Source organism: Grus americana, chromosome 6, assembly GCF_028858705.1.
Source record: "Grus americana isolate bGruAme1 chromosome 6, bGruAme1.mat, whole genome shotgun sequence".
Lineage (NCBI taxonomy): Eukaryota > Metazoa > Chordata > Aves > Gruiformes > Gruidae > Grus > Grus americana.
Genome location: NC_072857.1, coordinates 5999204 through 6015749, shown reverse-complemented (window position 1 = coordinate 6015749; position 16546 = coordinate 5999204). Strand labels below are relative to the sequence as shown.

At 38.2% G+C, this 16546-nt stretch overlaps 1 protein-coding gene across 7 annotated transcripts in view; it reads right to left on the bottom strand.

The window, feature by feature from the left end:
- Window positions 1–16546, bottom strand: part of LRP1B (LDL receptor related protein 1B) — a 738176-nt gene that overhangs the window by 295626 nt on the left and 426004 nt on the right. For all 7 annotated transcript variants that reach the window (XR_008577717.1, XM_054830556.1, XM_054830557.1 and 4 more), the window contains 2 exons: window positions 3188–3410; window positions 65–236 (listed from right to left, as the gene is read on the bottom strand). Coding sequence is in view for 6 of the 7 variants with exons in the window: in XM_054830556.1 (XP_054686531.1) it covers window positions 65–236; window positions 3188–3410 (395 nt within the window). In the remaining variant the exon portion in view is untranslated. The remainder of the gene's footprint in view (window positions 1–64; window positions 237–3187; window positions 3411–16546) is intronic.

Sequence of the window (16546 nt, the reverse complement as noted above, 5' to 3'; positions counted from 1 at the left end):
TTAACTACACATCCAACCTAATACCTGGTTTTACATTTCCTAGCAAGAGGAATTTTGATCTTACCTGCTGTTTGAGTCCTTTTCTGGTACACACGGATCTCTTTAGCATTAGCAAGTCTAGCAAGAGGCTGAACATCAGTGCTATTATATCTGTTTACTTGTAAAATGCTGAGGTTATCTGAATTAACTGTATATAAGTAGTTTTCAAATACTGCCAAGCCACAAAGATGCCTAACCTGGGAAAGAAAAAAAACAGTATCATTATTTTAGCTGAATATTTTAGGTATATCTATGATTTGTAAACATCAAACATTACTGTGAATTGTACATGCTAAACTGTACAAAAGGATTTCTGAATATGTTGATAACTACTTGTAAATAAAAACACATACTATGCTCCAAGTATAGTTCACATTCTTGTAGTGTGAAGTTTATAATTAGAAAAGCTTTGTACAACAAAGGTAGAAAATTCCAAATAGAAATTCAATTTATCCTCTGAATTTCCCAGTTTCTCTTCCAATTAAAAACTCCTTCGTACTTTGTTAAGTGGAACACCTTATATTAGTATTGACTACTAGTAACTAATAACGAAGATAAATTAACTAATATTAACTAGCATTAACTAATAAATACAGTAAATACAGATATTTACAACATAGTTTATAGGCTGAATTGATGTATTTTTTATTACATTATAATCAAAGCAAGGCAAATAGTGCAAGATACAACCACTGAATATTTTCTTAAGTAAATAAATGAATAGATAAACAAATTCCCTCAGCTACGCTTGTGTTCCTTTTCTGTTGGCATTTTGTAATGTGGTTGTGGTCACACGGTGCTGCTTGTTTATCAAAAAGTGAATTCAAATATTGTATTTATCTGTGATGTGTCTGGGTACATTGATTAAAAATTACCTAGTCAGTTACCTAAAGTTAGTGAGTCAGCTCAAACATGCAGTGTTTGATAATCTAGAGGTTGTGCTTGATTTATAGATTTAGAAAATGTAAAATATCTGTCATTGGGCAATTTTGAAAGCTGAAACAAATTAAAGAAGTTGTTGGCAGGTGTTCAGATATTCACAGGCTGAATATCTTATTAGTTTAATCAATAAATTGTTCTCCACAATGTATTTACTTAGCTCATTTACTCACAAATTCAGACATATGTCACAAAAAACCCAAAACGAACCCAAACAAAAAAATCCTGTCATGCATCACATATTTCAGTCCTTTCTGGAAGTTACCCCCCAGTTGGCCATATCTTGCTATTGTATTCTGCCCTTGCCCAGAAAGAAAAATAAAAAACAATTAAGATGAATGGAAGTGTTCGATTAAGACCCAATAAAAATTCAATCCAATTATAGTAAGATGGAAAAGAAAACAGCCTTGAAAATAATGATGCATCTGCACCAAATTGTTGAATTCTCCTCTGCATTATAATCCTTTCTTCCCAGTTCCCATTTGCAGTCAGTTTAAAGCTTTATTATTTAGGTCCCATGAGAATTTTTCTGTATTCACACTATTAAAACTATGTGACTGTTTTTACAATGCATTTTATAGTGACTTAATTATTTGTATTTAATTTATACATTTGTTGGTTTTTACTTCTCATGAAGCTTTCCAGCTGTCTTATGCATGAATAGAAATGTTGCTTGCTACAAAGAACAGTTGTCCAAAAGCCACACAAGCTACCAATCATAAAAGCTGGTATCATTTGGAAAGCATGTCTTTTGATATGCTTGTACTTCTGAAAAAAACTTAAATTCCTAAAATTTCTTGAGAATAGTTTGCTGGTCTGCTCATTCCTTGGACTAATGAGGAGTAACTGAGACTAATGGTCATTCTAAATCCTGACAAATGCAAGCACAAAATGTAGTGAAATCAGCAATTTTTCATTTCAGTGGAAAAACAACCAATATGTTTCTCCTTTTGTGATAGCAGTGACCAACTGAAAGGGCAAACTTTTTAATAGCTTTCACCCATACTGAAAGAAATAGAAATCCTTCTCCTTTCTTAGATAGTTTAGAGAAGAATCCTTCTGAACTTCATAAAGAATCCTCTTTTGCATCTAACTTTTTTGAAAGAAGAAAAAGAACAAGCATGTCTCCTACGACACCAGTACAACTCAGTTACAAGCCTGTAAGAGTATTTGTTAGTTGCTTCTGAAAAAGGCTTTCTTTTTTTTAAGTATCTATTCCAAAATGTTAGCTGGAAAAAAGAGAATTTACAAGATTTGTTATTCCAGAACAACTGGGTAAACACTGGGAGTAATTTGGTAGAAAACAGGAAGGTGTTTGCTATTTAGCCAGGTGCCCTAGACTGTTTTTTGTCACATTTTTTGCCTATTTTTAAATGGTAGTTATGCTAACCATTTGTCTCTTGGTAAATAGCAACTACTTGGAAGCAAAGACAGACAGACAGCAGAACAGGTAAAATGTTTATTCTGTCTGCACATTTCTACACACTCTGTTTAACCTCGGGCAGAAGCAGATGTACTACTCATGGCACCCAGATCAGCTCTGGGAGCCCAAGCAGCAACTAGGAACAGGGGGGTTTTTTTTTTGCTAATTTTCTCTTGATTTCCACAAGCCTCCCAACTACCAGGGAATCCTTCCCTTCGCTGCTACCTAGTACTCTGCTTGCCAAGCTGAAGTTACAGTAACGGATGGATACACTCCTGTTCAAAGGCTCATACAGTCTCAGCATTTGTATTTATGACTCTGAGCATCTGGATCAACTGGGAAAAGCATCATTGCCATCAACAAAATACAATTTAAGGGTATCCAGAGTGGTCTGAACAAGTGAAACAGCTTTTGCTATTCTGTTTCTTTCAGATTCTTCTGCCTGTTAGTCTCTTCTTCCTGAACTGGCAAGGACATCTTCTTATCATTAATAATTTATCCCCTAGTATCCTTCCATTGCCCCATATTCTCCTTCCTGCAGTATTTTACAACGGGGAGTGTGACTTACACTGTACATTGTTAAAGAAACTCTGCACGGAAACTTGTCCATAGGTTGCAAAATGGGCTAAGTTGCAAATTAAACAAAACATGCAGATGGATCTTTAAATGTCTAATGCAGCTGAACTAAAAAGAGAAAAAAAAAATATCTGAAATTACTGTAACTGTTAGCATTACATACATTTATTGATATCATTACTTTTTACTGATTTGCAAATAAATACCTACTTGTCTGCCTTTAATTATCGTATGCCTCTTTCTCCCTTGATAGTCAACAACTTCCACAGTATCCAGATATATGTCAACCCAGTACACATATTTATTAACGAGGTCTAGTGCAAGAGCAGTTGGCTGTTCAATTTTAGAGTCTACTATCCACGTCCTGTTCATTCCATCCATGTCACATCTCTCAACTTTGGCAGCATTCCCGTAGTCTGTAAAGAAAAGCTTTCTGTTGAAAGAAAATAAGATGTTGTAAGTGTCAAAGGCTGTGAGCAGAGTGCAAAGCGCCTGGTGGCTCTGTGCAAAGTCAGTTTTTGTTCTTCATCATTTCAGGGGGTTCATCTATCAATAACCCATATTGATAATCATATAATTACAAAAAAAACCAAAACCCAAAACCAAACAAGAAACCCCACACCACCATATCTTCTAACAAATTCACAATTACAAAGAATTTTCTTTCAAATGGAATGTACAGAAGTTCTAAATGCATTTCCTTACTCCAAAGACACACCACGTATTACTTGTCTCTTAAACTGACGGTATTCATATGCACAGAGACTACAGTACAATCTTAAATATCTCTTTAACCATTATTTATAAAAAATGGCAAGATAGTTACAAATACAAAAGGGTGGCAAAACCACAAAGCTCTTACATGGTTTGGAGAACAATTCATTACCTACAACAAATACAGCAATCCACACTGTCAGGTGTTTGAAAATATATGTGTAAAGAAGATGCTTTAGACTGTAGTGCATTCATATCCAGTCTTGGAAGGATGTTCAGGCTTTAAAACGTTTCCACAAATCCAATGAGTCATTGCATCCAAAAATAATGGGAAACTATCAAAGACTTAAAATTGCTACTAAAGTTTCCTAATCCGATACTTGATTAGCATTCACTGGGTTTAGTACACACAAATAAATTTTGATTAACCTGATGATATTTTAACAAGATTACCTATTTGTGAGACTAAATTACACTTGCAAGCTGAAGACCACCTTGCCATGACTTTAACATGCTATAAAGAATAATCTGATTCCAGATTGAATGTTACTAAAACTACTTTGAGGATCAAGATTTCATTTTCCAAATAAAGTGAATTATCTCCTAGTTATTACCGCTAATGGGAATAACTTGGATCAACAGTATATAAACCTTGAGATATCTCTATGTTAAAGAGTAGTAATTTACAGCCTTGTAAACTCTCATAGAAATTCAGGATTGTAGCACGTTTTAGGCTGGAAAGAATACATGTTTGCTAAATAACCAAGTGAGACCCACATCCTTTATTATTACCATCTGCAAATAAATAAGAATACATTTTGAATGTAGTTAAAGTGTTTCATGTGTAAAATAGGTAAGTTAAAAAAACCATTAAAAGTATTGAAGGCAGTAGAATTATCTATAGTGTATGTACAGCAGCTGTCAAATGCCAAAATGAATTGATCACAGACTCGTAAAATAGGGCTTGAGGAGAATTTGAAAGGTCATGTAGTCCATCACCAGGCCATAAGGCAGAATAAACTTTACCTATAACATTCCTGAGGGATAACTCTATTCCCGACAGGGATTTCTATTTATCAAAATAATTCTGAATTCCTGCCTTATCCTTCATTGTAATTCTGTATCCCAGGTCTACTTTAAGAACTTTTTAAAACCCACACACTTAACATTCAGGTCCATATAAATCAAAAAGTGCACACTACAGATGATGTGCAAAGTATAAATTATGTCTGCAAAGCAAATGTTTAATTTGGAATGAAAACAGCCAAAGAACTGTGTGTGTTTATATATATGTATATACACTTATATATACATATGTATGTATGTATTTCATCAGCAATAACAAGGCCAACACCTATTACATTTAAAATAAGTTGTTAAAATGTTACATGTACTCTAGTCTACAATCTGTACTTCTGCAGATTGGATTTGGGTTATTTAATGGAACTTTGTATCTCAAGACTCAATAATTCAAATAAAGCTCATTTCGCAATCACAGAAGCAAACGGGTTGTGCTGTGATCAGCCCCCCTCCCCGCCGCGCGCGTATATATGTACACATACACACACACAGCTACTGCGAAGACCTGAAGCTTGACTTCAGACTGACTTGACTCGGCTGCTTAGCACACAGCATTCTTAAACAAGACTTAACATTTCTACGGGATATCACAAAACAGACTAATACACACGTTAGAAATAATAATTATTTGCCTTTTACAATTATATTCTCTTTTCAGATCAGACAAGAAATAAAACATTTAAATGTCAATAAGCAAGATACAGTAAAGAGTATCTAATTTAAGATACTTCTCCAGCTTTCAGGGATGGGGGGGCATTTCCTTGTTTTCTAAATATCTGTTTTACATTAACATCATTTGTGCTTATATAAACATCATTTGTGCTACGGAAACTAGCATGACCACGTGTAAATGACATACTTTTCATTTTAAAAATAATTACTCTTCTCCTGGAGACTGACAATAACAAAACTTTATCTTTTAATGTAGAGGCAAAAGACAGAGCAAGAAGTAGTTGCCTAATTGCTGCCATATAATCAAGGTGTACTAAAAATTAAACTAAGAAAATTAAATGCTTTACTATGTAATCTTGAAATGCAATTCTGTACTTAAAGACTAATGCAGATTTTTTTAGAATGAGGTGCAATCAAAATTGTATTTATGACACACGAAGCTGACCCACAATTACTCTGTATTTCCTTTGCCTTGGGAGTTCTCAAGGACACATCGCAGCAGTATTTATTTCAGCTCAGGACTAATTTTCCTGCTCACAAATGGTGCTAGATCTGCCTATCCATTTTCAGCAGGGGGTGGTAAAATCTTTTATCAATTCCCCGAGCAATTTCAGCAGGAATACTGACCATGTGCATTGCCCTGTGCAGCCCAAGCACCATGCAGTAGCACTGACCTCAAGGGACCAGATCTAACAGGGACAGGGAAAGCTGGTTTCATTACAACCTTTATTTCCTGAGACTGCCGATCAGGATGCTAACTGAGGCTGCTACAAAATCGCAAAAATTTTGGCACTAAATAGAATTTTATTAAGCCATGTTATCTTTTGAAAGCTACAGAGTTCATGCACAGAAATTCTGAATATTAACCTAGCTCTTTGAAACTGTACAAATCCCATGTTCTGCCCATTGTTAGTCAAGAACAGAAAGGGCCATCTTCTTCATCAAGTCCAGGTGCTTTGCAGGCATCCTGTACTGCTCTTTTTTCAAACTTCTTAAACTCATAAAAGTACTTAGCTGTTTTGTCCCAATGTTCCACCCAGAATCTCTTACAGAATGGTTTCATTGTTGTTCCAACAGTTAGAAATCTACATCTAATAACTAACGATGATATCTTCAAGGCTAAATTATACCTACTGATTTCTGCACCACACTTGATTTGGCTTAAACAGTTCTTTTTACCTGTCTTCCCCTCCAAAGGTATTTCTAGATGGCAATCAAATCCTTTCACTCTCAACCTAGCAGCTAGAGATAAGCAGAGTCAATCTTTCCCATCTCATAAGACAGGCTCTTCATGTTGCCCTTCTGTGCAGTTATTCCAATTTTAGGTCATGTTATTGAACAAGCACGGTCAGCACTGGATGCACTGTTCCAGAGAGGAGTTCACCGGTGTCTACAACGGCACTGCAACTTCCTCGCTTCAGCCGGAGATTCAGCCATCACTGGAGGACATTTGCTGTTTGCACTGCTCTATTACACAGCTGATTTACAGTCATCCTCTCACCAGCTATTACATATATCCTCCTCCCTCTGCTGATTTCCCAGAGTTTTGCTGACTTTCTCCAGTCAATGAAATACAATCCTTTTCATAACTTAACAACTTAGTCTTAAAAAGTTATGGTTGGACTTGTTCCAACCAGAGTTTGGTTTCATCTAGGAAAACACCGGAATATTCCCTCCACATCTGAGCAATGAAATCTCTATAACACGTTAAAATATCCTCAACTGACAAACTCACCGAACTCAAATAGCAATAATGTCATGTCACCAAATAAAACTAATTTCAAAGGAGAAGAATGCCATCACGAGACAAGTGACAGAACTTCCCAGTCCCTGTTCTCATACCAGTGGTCACAGATTCATCTTTCCTTCGTTATCAGGCCCCAACAACACATAAGGAGGGCTTCCAAAGGCTTGCTGTTCTTTCCTGACAAAGATATCTGTCCTCAATAGGAACTTCCTTTCAGACCTAGATAGTTACTGTCTTAGTTCAGCTGCCAAACATTATATGCCTCCCTTATCACCATTGGTTTTGTCCAGCAACTTCTCTCTTGTCACTCCCTTTTGTTTTCCAAGCTTTCGGTCACCGCATTCATAATCCACCTATTTAATTAGCCGAGAAAGAAATATGTTTTCCTTGTAAAGCTACATTTGGGTATTTGGATGGCTGAAAACTCTTAATTTCCGGTGCACCTAAGCAGCCAAATGCTGTATAGGACAATCAGACATTTGGGGGGCAAAATTTCACAGTTCTGCAACTCCTTGGCAAAAAAACCACCACCCATGTATGGAACAATATTATAAAGTATCATGAAGTAGTTTTCAATTTTTTCCTGACACATACAACTCTGCTTCACAGTTGAATGTATTTATGTGTCATTATTACTATTTTTTATTCTTTATTTCCCTCCTCAGTCTCTCATTACTCTTTGTAATAGTGAAGAGGTATGCTTGTCACCACATCCAGAAGCTCATCTATTCAGCTGCCAGGCCTCAGACTCTACACTGTTCCCTGTACAACTCACAAGCCAGCCTATTCCTACTTCTTCTTGCTCCTTCAATTCCCAGGCTGGCTTTTAAACCTCAAGTGCTCCTTCAGTGGATCTACGGAAGAGGAACGTGCTATCGTACAGTAACCTCAATCCCACACGAGGAGAAGCAAAACGTGGTTTCAGGCATGCCCAAACAGGACAGAAGTGCAGAAAATAAACCATCATACATCTGATAATATGGTGCGGTTTAAAAGCAAATTCAAGAGCTGAGGCTAAATGGCTTCATGTACCAAAACACTTTAATCACGGATGTATCCACCCGCCCTGTTCTGCGGGAGGGAAGACATGGTATCCTGTGGAGTTACCTAAAGCTCACGTTAACATTATTGTCAATGAGACCCCATCCACGCCAGCTGCCACACAGCAGTCAAATGGCAACGCCAGGGAAAACACCAGCTTTTGTCTCCCCATCTTTTTCTCTCTTCCTCTGGTCTTCTCTCATCAGAGATAAGGATGTGTTAGCATAACCACTATGTGGTAGAAAAAGGATAAAAATTATAACTGCACGGACATTTAAAGAATAACACCTTCTACTTAAGCTGAAGAACCAGCAAGGATGTTCTTTTGAAGCAATTACAGGTCCACTAGCTTAATCTCAAGAAGACGGCAATTACTGGGGCAGATTTTGAAGGGAAGAATGACAGAGAGCTTGGCAGTTCACAGGGAAGAGTCAATTGCAATGCAATTTTAGCTGAGATAGATAAATTAATATGATATATATAGAAAGACGGCTGCTTTCTTAGAAAAAGTTACTGCTGTGGACCAGACCCATTTCAGATTAAAGTAGAACAGTTGATAGTATACCTCAACGGGAGCTAAGAGCAGTATTTAATTTTCAGAAATTACACTGAAATGATCATTATCAAGACAGAAAGCTACTAAAGACATTCCGTAGATCTTGGGAGAAATCTTGCTTAATGAAAAAAACCCCTAACTGTACGCTTTGGAAGGTATGAGTGAGTGACACCAAGTTAGAAGCTTTTTTCTCATTTAGAGGAGGGATTACAGTGTGTGTGGGGGAAAACCTGAATTGGAGTAACATAAATGGGGTGCAATTTAATAACATAAAATAAAAAAATATCACTTTAAAACCTAATGAGAAGATCGTTGGCACTGAGTGGCACCAGCCAGAAACACTGTAGGATGCACTGCAAACACAGAAAGATACACTCTAGGATAACTGAAATTATGGGGACCAGGACAAACAGGGAACCTCCTTCAGAGGAGGTGATCAAAACACGTAATTAAAAAGACTGTGCGAAAACATCTGTGGGATTCTCTGCTTGTAAAATGAAGCTTATGGTATTGGGAGATCTATTTACTGGATTCTCAGAAGGAGACTGCCATACAGTCCTGTATCTGATTTCTATTGCGTTTAATGAAAATGAACGTGATTGGATTTAATTTACATTGCATATAATTAATAGAATGCTTTATAACATGGTACAGGAACATTTTCCCCTCTGTTGATGTTTAAGTTGATTTCTGGGTTCAGTAGTTTTCTTCTTCATCTGCATCTAAAGCAAAAGAAATCAGCCACACCCAGATTTAGCCCATTTTTGGTAATAAATGAGCCATGGCCCTCAGTGTACCAGACAAATCTTAGGTACTTGAAGAGTACTGCTTGCTAACACACCCAGACTTAAAACAATTGCCAGGTTTGGGGCAAAGGCAAATTTTTCCTTAGGGCAGGAACACAAAAGCCCCTCGTCTTTGTAGCACAATGCAGCATCCTTCACCTCAAGGATAATTTGTCCTTGCAAATCCACGCTATTTTAGGAGCATTAGAAACCAGCAGGCTGTCTGGCAACGTGCCTTAATTTTTCTAACTGGCTTTGGTAGGAAATCTTGGGTGGGTTACGTAGGAGTGAAATTCCATTAAAGCCCCTCCGTGACTTTTGCAACATAAAGGAGGACGTAAGTTCCAAATGTTCTTAATATTTTGGAATCTTAGGAATGAGTGCGCAAGAGTAAAATAATAATGGGTTCTTCTCAGAGAGAGCTGCAGATTTAGTGCCACACAGGAAGCAGCACAGAGCCGAGCTGCGGATAAAAGTAAAGCCCAGTTAGACAACGCATCCTCACTGCACAGAGCCAAGCTTGCATCATCCTTTGCTGCACAACAGAACACAGGCAAAATCAGCAAAATCTCAACCCAAATGTCTTCAGGGGACATCTGCAATAAAACACCTTCGTCTCTACATGGAAATCACCAGTTCAAAGGTTTTCCTCTTTGCAGTAACAGGGATGGCAGTCTGAGCAGCACACAGGGTAAATAGTTGTGAATTTGAGGATGGATTTAAAAAAAAGAGCAAACCTGGTTCACCACTAAAGTAGCTACAAATTGTCATAATCTGAGGAGTTCGTATTGAACAGAGCAGCACAACATGGGGGAAAAGAGAAAAATCCTGCAACTTCTTTTCTTCCTACTAGAACGGCCCATCTCTAGAATGGGCCTAATTTAGCCTAATATAAAGCTAAATTGGTTTGCCATTAAGAGGAAACACCCCCCAATGTAATTCTCTTTGACACATACAAATATGTATTTTCAGAGATGTTATAAAATGAACGTACTACGGTAATTCAGGACTGTGATTTGTTACATCGTTTTCACTACGGTCTACTATTGTTTTAGCTTATCAAAACAAAATCCTGCATAGAATTCTTCAAGTTTGATCCTTTCCACTTTTGAGGAGGTAAAAGCTTTCACTTTCATTTGTCTTAGGAATGACAATCAAATACACATAAAGTTTTTTAAAGGTCATAATGACCCTTAAAAAGTTTCCCCCCCCCGCCTTCCCACCCAAATAAGCCATCTCTGCAGGCAGGTAACTGCAAAAGGCACTCCAGTGCACCTATCTACCATCTCTGGGTGCAGCAGGAATAAAATACGGTAGTAAGGTGTAAAGCTAGCTTTCTATCTTGTGGTATCTTTTCACAGTTTCAATTTTCTCTCACAAGCTAGACTTTTTCACACTCAAAGTAAATATGTAGCAAACCAATATCAACTCTACCATATTTTCTTTCTTGCTCCACTTATGAATAGGTGTGAGTTTCTGTACACGCTGAAAAAAAAAAAGCATGCCTGGAATATAACACTAATAAATAAAAGACAAACAGCCACAGAAATGAAAATTCAATTCATAGCTTTAGCCAGAGAATAAAAATGAAAGGAAAGCTTGTCTTGCACTCATTCTCATTGAAATAGTTAAGTCTGTTCCCTGTCCCCCTCCCATCAACGATAAGATTACAGCTATGAGACGTACTCTTGAAAAACTGCATCCCTTAGCATATATCAAATTTATACTTGCTTAATCTGCTTTTGGTCTAAACACAATTCAATATCCTTTCATTAAAGCAGTGTAATTACCTTGAGTAATTTGTGCAGCAATGGTGCATTCTCATTCTATTGCTCTTTCTTCTGAACAAAAAAGATCACTGAACCATGGAATGGTTTGGGTTGGAAGGGACCTCAAAGCCCATCTAGTTCCACCCCCTGCCATGGGCAGGGACACCCTCCACTAGCCCAGGTTGCCCAAAGCCCCATCCAACCTGGCCTTGAACACTGCCAGGGAGCCAGGGGCAGCCACAGCTTCTCTGGGCAACCTGTGCCAGGGCCTCACCACCCTCATGGTGAAGAACTTCTTCTTTATACCTAATCTAAATCTGCCCTCCTTCAGCTTTAGGCCATTACTCCTTGTCCTATCACTACGTGCCCTTGTAAACAGTCCCTCTCCAGTTTTTTTTTTTTTAGGTACATCAGGATGTTGTCTGAATTTTGAAAATTTATTCCCAATATAAAGTTTTAGTAAGAGAATCAAATTTTACCTTTTATGTCACTTTTTTCATAAATACATGCAAAGTTTTAATAACTGTTCTTTTTAATTGAAAGACACATTGCAGATGCAGTCATGGATTCATTAAGGGCCCTGAACATTAGTATTTAATTTGTCAAGATATTACCATTCATCTGAAAATGTATGGATTCACATTTAAATCAGATGCAGAAATCTGGAAGTAGAGTCCTTTCAGACTATACCTGTACTTCCCCATGTGTTACTACAAGCTCATCAGAGTAAGAATAAAGAAACATTGATTATTCCCAGTTTATCACAAACCAGCTGTGGCAAATTGCTGTGTCGATCCACTGAGAAAATCCATTTTTTAAAGACACTCGAATTCTCATGTAACATATTTTTGTATCATCACTTAAGTAGACTTTTAACATGACAACCAAATAGTACTAAGAAGTCTTTATAATATTTTTAAAATAATATATGTAAATCCAAAACTATTTCACAGACAGACTTTCATATATTTATAAAATGTGTGTTTACATCCAAATCACGCACGCACAGCTGTTACAAAAAAGTGTATCTAATTCTGAGCCTGGAGAGAATATGATGACGAATACAGTTCCTGGATAATCCTGACTAATTATTTCTGAGGATTAGACAGTTAATTTCAACTGCTGTGTATTTTATCAAATATAAAAGATGCAGTGAAATAATTTTGCCATTGAAAATTGAAATTCTGTTTCTTCATTGGAAGCTCAGGTTCTAACATACATGCTATCTTTCAAACTCAACTAGAGAAATGTATTTTTAATGTAATATCTTTTATTTTTCTGCTTTGAATAATTTCTGGAACAAGAAAATGGTGCCACTTGACCGTTCATAATATTTACATGAACCGAAGTACATAGCAAAATACGCATGTTCAAAGACTTATTTTCAAAGATTTAATTAGTCTTGTACTGAAGCTCTTTCACAGAAAAAAATAAGCACAGTACTTTTCCTGAAGCTATTTAATTTTCACAATATACTGTTGTATGCAGTCAGACTCTAATTTTTTCTTCCACTTAATAAACGACCTTTTCCTTTAGTTGAAAAGGGACAATTTTAAAAATTACTTTTTAAGAATAGGATTTGGGGGGGGGGGGGGGGGGGGGAGTTTTCATTAATTGTTCAGTACTTTTAGGGAAGAAAAAAAAAAACAAACCAAACAAAAAAAAAAAAACAGACAAAAGAAGAACCCTGAAAGTGTGCCTGACTTGCAGCTTGATGAAGCTCAGTCTAACAGGAAAGCAGTCTGGAGCTTGGTAGGTTTAACTTTTGTCCTAGAGCTAAGTTCAGCTACGGAGCAAATCAGGACAGCACTGGCATTAAGTCGCTTTTTAAAAATGACTGTCTAGACACAGGAGGCTATTATTTCCCAAACACAATCCCACTTCTCCAGTGGCTTTTCTTTCCCAGAATTTGAGACATGGCCCTTTCAACCCGGTTTGAGAAATGTTTGGCACTACGAAATGCAAAAATATACCCATTCGGTTTGTAAGATTTAAAATCATGTTTTCTACATCACCTACATTATCAAAATAGAATAGAGATGTCTACTTTAAAATAGGAATGCTTTGTCTTTAAATTTGTGACTTGTCAACGAACTTTTTCTATTTAGAGTTACAGAGAATGAAAAAGGCAGCATTTTTGCAATATTAATTTATTTAAAATTTATTATTAATGTGGAAAATAAATTATAACAGTTCTTCCACCTTGGTATTTTATGACCTATACCAGATTAAATGTCAGTAATAGCTGGCATTTGAGAACCTGTCTCATCCATTCTTATACAGAAAAAGCTACAATAATCATCATTATATAGGATTATGTTAAATTAATCAAAAATCCACAGTTTGCAAGCTTTAGGAATCTCAGGGCTCCTTCTTCACAGGCAGACCTAAGGGAAGGCTGGGATTATAATTAGAGGCATACTCTTTAGGTCCCAAAAGCTTCAGACCCCGGTTTCGAAAACTGATGATTTAAAGTCGTGATGAATTAGCAGTCAACAGCAGGGATGGGGATTTCTTCTTTCCAGCACATTCATGGAAGAAGAATCTATCAGAGGCTATGAAATGCAATGATGTTTCTAACTCTCAAAATCACAATACTGTCCACCGCTGGAAGCTGGCAGGTTTGTTGTGGGAACTACTACTATTTGCTTGTTTTAGTCTTACTTTCTCATCTAAGCATTTCATTTTGCTCCAGAAAAGTCACATCTTGGATGCTATGCTAAGGGACTGTGCTAGTACATTCTTCAACACCACTGTCCTCAAAGCTCTTCGTTTAGGTTTAAGTCATTAAATATAACCAGTGACATCAAAGCTGAAGATGATCTTGGATGAAGCCATATGCCATGCTGTAGAATAACTACTATGACAAAAATTGCACTTTTAAAATTGTATATATTTAAAAAATAAATTTATCTATATAAAAAAGAATTTAAAGAAAACTTTGCACACATTAATAATTTCACCTTACACCAAAGGGGAGCAAATACATTTAATTTTGATCTACAGAAACAAGCACTGCTAACAGAATGAATTGTCAAGCGAGTTTAAATCATGCATATTGCTATTTAGTGCAGCGTAGAATAGAAAAGAGACAGCCTGTATTTGACAGCAGTGGACAGAGCTGATTGTGGTGGGTTGACCCTGGCTGGGGGCCAGGTGCCCACCAGAGCCGCTCTCTCACTCCCCTCATTCGCTAAACAGGGGAGAAAAGGCATAACGAAATGCTTGTAGGTCGAGATAAGGACAGGGAGAGATCACTCACTAATTGTCATCACGAGCAAAACAGACCGAACTTAGAGAGGGAATTCATCTAATTTATTACTAGGCAAAACAGAGTAGAGGAATGAGAAAATACAATCAACTCTTAAAACACCTCCCCCCACCCTTCCCATCTTCGCAGGCTCAACTTCACTCCCGGCTTCAACCTTCCCCCCCCTCAGCGGCACAGGGGGACGGGGAATGGGGGTTACGGTCAGTTCATCTCACGGTGTTTCTGCCGCTTCTTCATCCTCAGGGGGAGGACTCCTCTCATCGTTCCCCTGCTCCAGCATGGAGTCCCTCTCACGGGGGACAGTCCTTCACGAACTTCTCCAACATGAGTCTCTCCCACGGGGTGCAGACCTTCAGGAGCAAACTGCTCCAGCATGGATCCCCCACGGGGTCACAAGTCCTGCCAGCAAACCTGCCCTGGCGTGGGCTCCTCTCCCCACAGGGCCACAGGTCCTGCCAGGAGCTTGCTCCAGCGTGGGCTTCCCATGGGCCACAGCCTCCTTCAGGTGCCTCCACCTGCTCCGGCGTGGGGTCCTCCACGGGCTGCAGGTGGAATCTCTACACCCCCTCATCCTTCCTCCATGGGCTGCAGGGGGACAGCCTGCTTCACCATGGTCTTCACCACGGGCTGCAGGGGGATCTCTGCTCCGGCGCCTGGAGCTCCTCCTCCCCCTCCTTCTGCACTGACCTTGGTGTCTGCAGAGTTTCTTACATCTTCTCACTCCTCTCTCCGGCTGCAAAAGCCCTCTCTGTTTTTTCCCTTCTTAAATATGTTATCACAGAGGCGCTGATTGGCTTGGCCTTGGCCAGCGGCAGGCCCGTCTCAGAGCCGGCTGGCATTGGCTCTATCAGACACAGGGGCAGCTTCTAGCAGCTTCTCACAGAAGCCAGCCCTGTAGCCCCCCCGCTACCAAAACCTTGCCGCGCAAACCCAACACACTGATCTTTATCTCAACGTGCAGCTTTCCCTTGGGATTGAGCAGTAAACTTTGGAGGTTAGGGAATTACTCTGATTCATGATTCCAGTCTGTGAACAGCAACAAGGAGGTACTCAGGGCTCACCAAGAAAAAGTAAAATTAAAAAAAAAATAATCTACCCCAACCATAACAACAGTGCAAAAAGAAATAAAAGCCAAGATTGTCATCCAACACTTCCATGTCACTCTTTAGAAATCTCCTTTCTGTAATGCTTTTTGTCAAGTAATAAATTCTGAAGTGAATACTAGAACTTGCCCTACATCCTGAGTTTCTGATCAAATATCTTCTGCTGGAGAGACTGGTTCGGACACTGCCGCTCTACGCAGGGCTTGTTAAGGGCACATCTTTATGCAGGGCTGCAGAGCCCGTCGTCTCCCCACCACACATTCGTAGCTGGAGCATTACTTAATGTCAGCAGCAACTGAATTATTTGATGCCATGCCTCACCTTGGCATTTGACAGCAAGTAAAGAAAAAAATGCAGTTCTGCTTCCCCATTAACTACCAACTAAACAAGTAATTTTCTCCCCAAAACTGTAGTTGTGAGTAAAATTAAAAAAAAAAACCAAAAAAACCCCAAAACCAAACAACAAACAGACAAAAAAACCCCAACAAACCAACACAAAACTAAAGTCCAGCCTGAAACGAAGATAGACAAGCAGTTATCAAGTTAATAGAAAGAAACAGCAAAGCATGCTTTCTACAGAATCATAATAATTGAAACTGAATTGGAAATATTGTATTTGCGTTATTTTATCTCTTCCGAGATCAAAGACTCTTTAAATCTTCATGATATTTTTTTCTTAAGGCATTACAAAACAGAACTCAATTTTGGTCAAGTGACAACTAAATTGTTGTATTCCACTATGGAGAAAGCTCTAGTGTTTTTGCTGTTGTTACCCTATTCTTGATCTCCTAACCTTTAATTTGCAGCACCTAGTCCTAGGGGGAAGGCAGA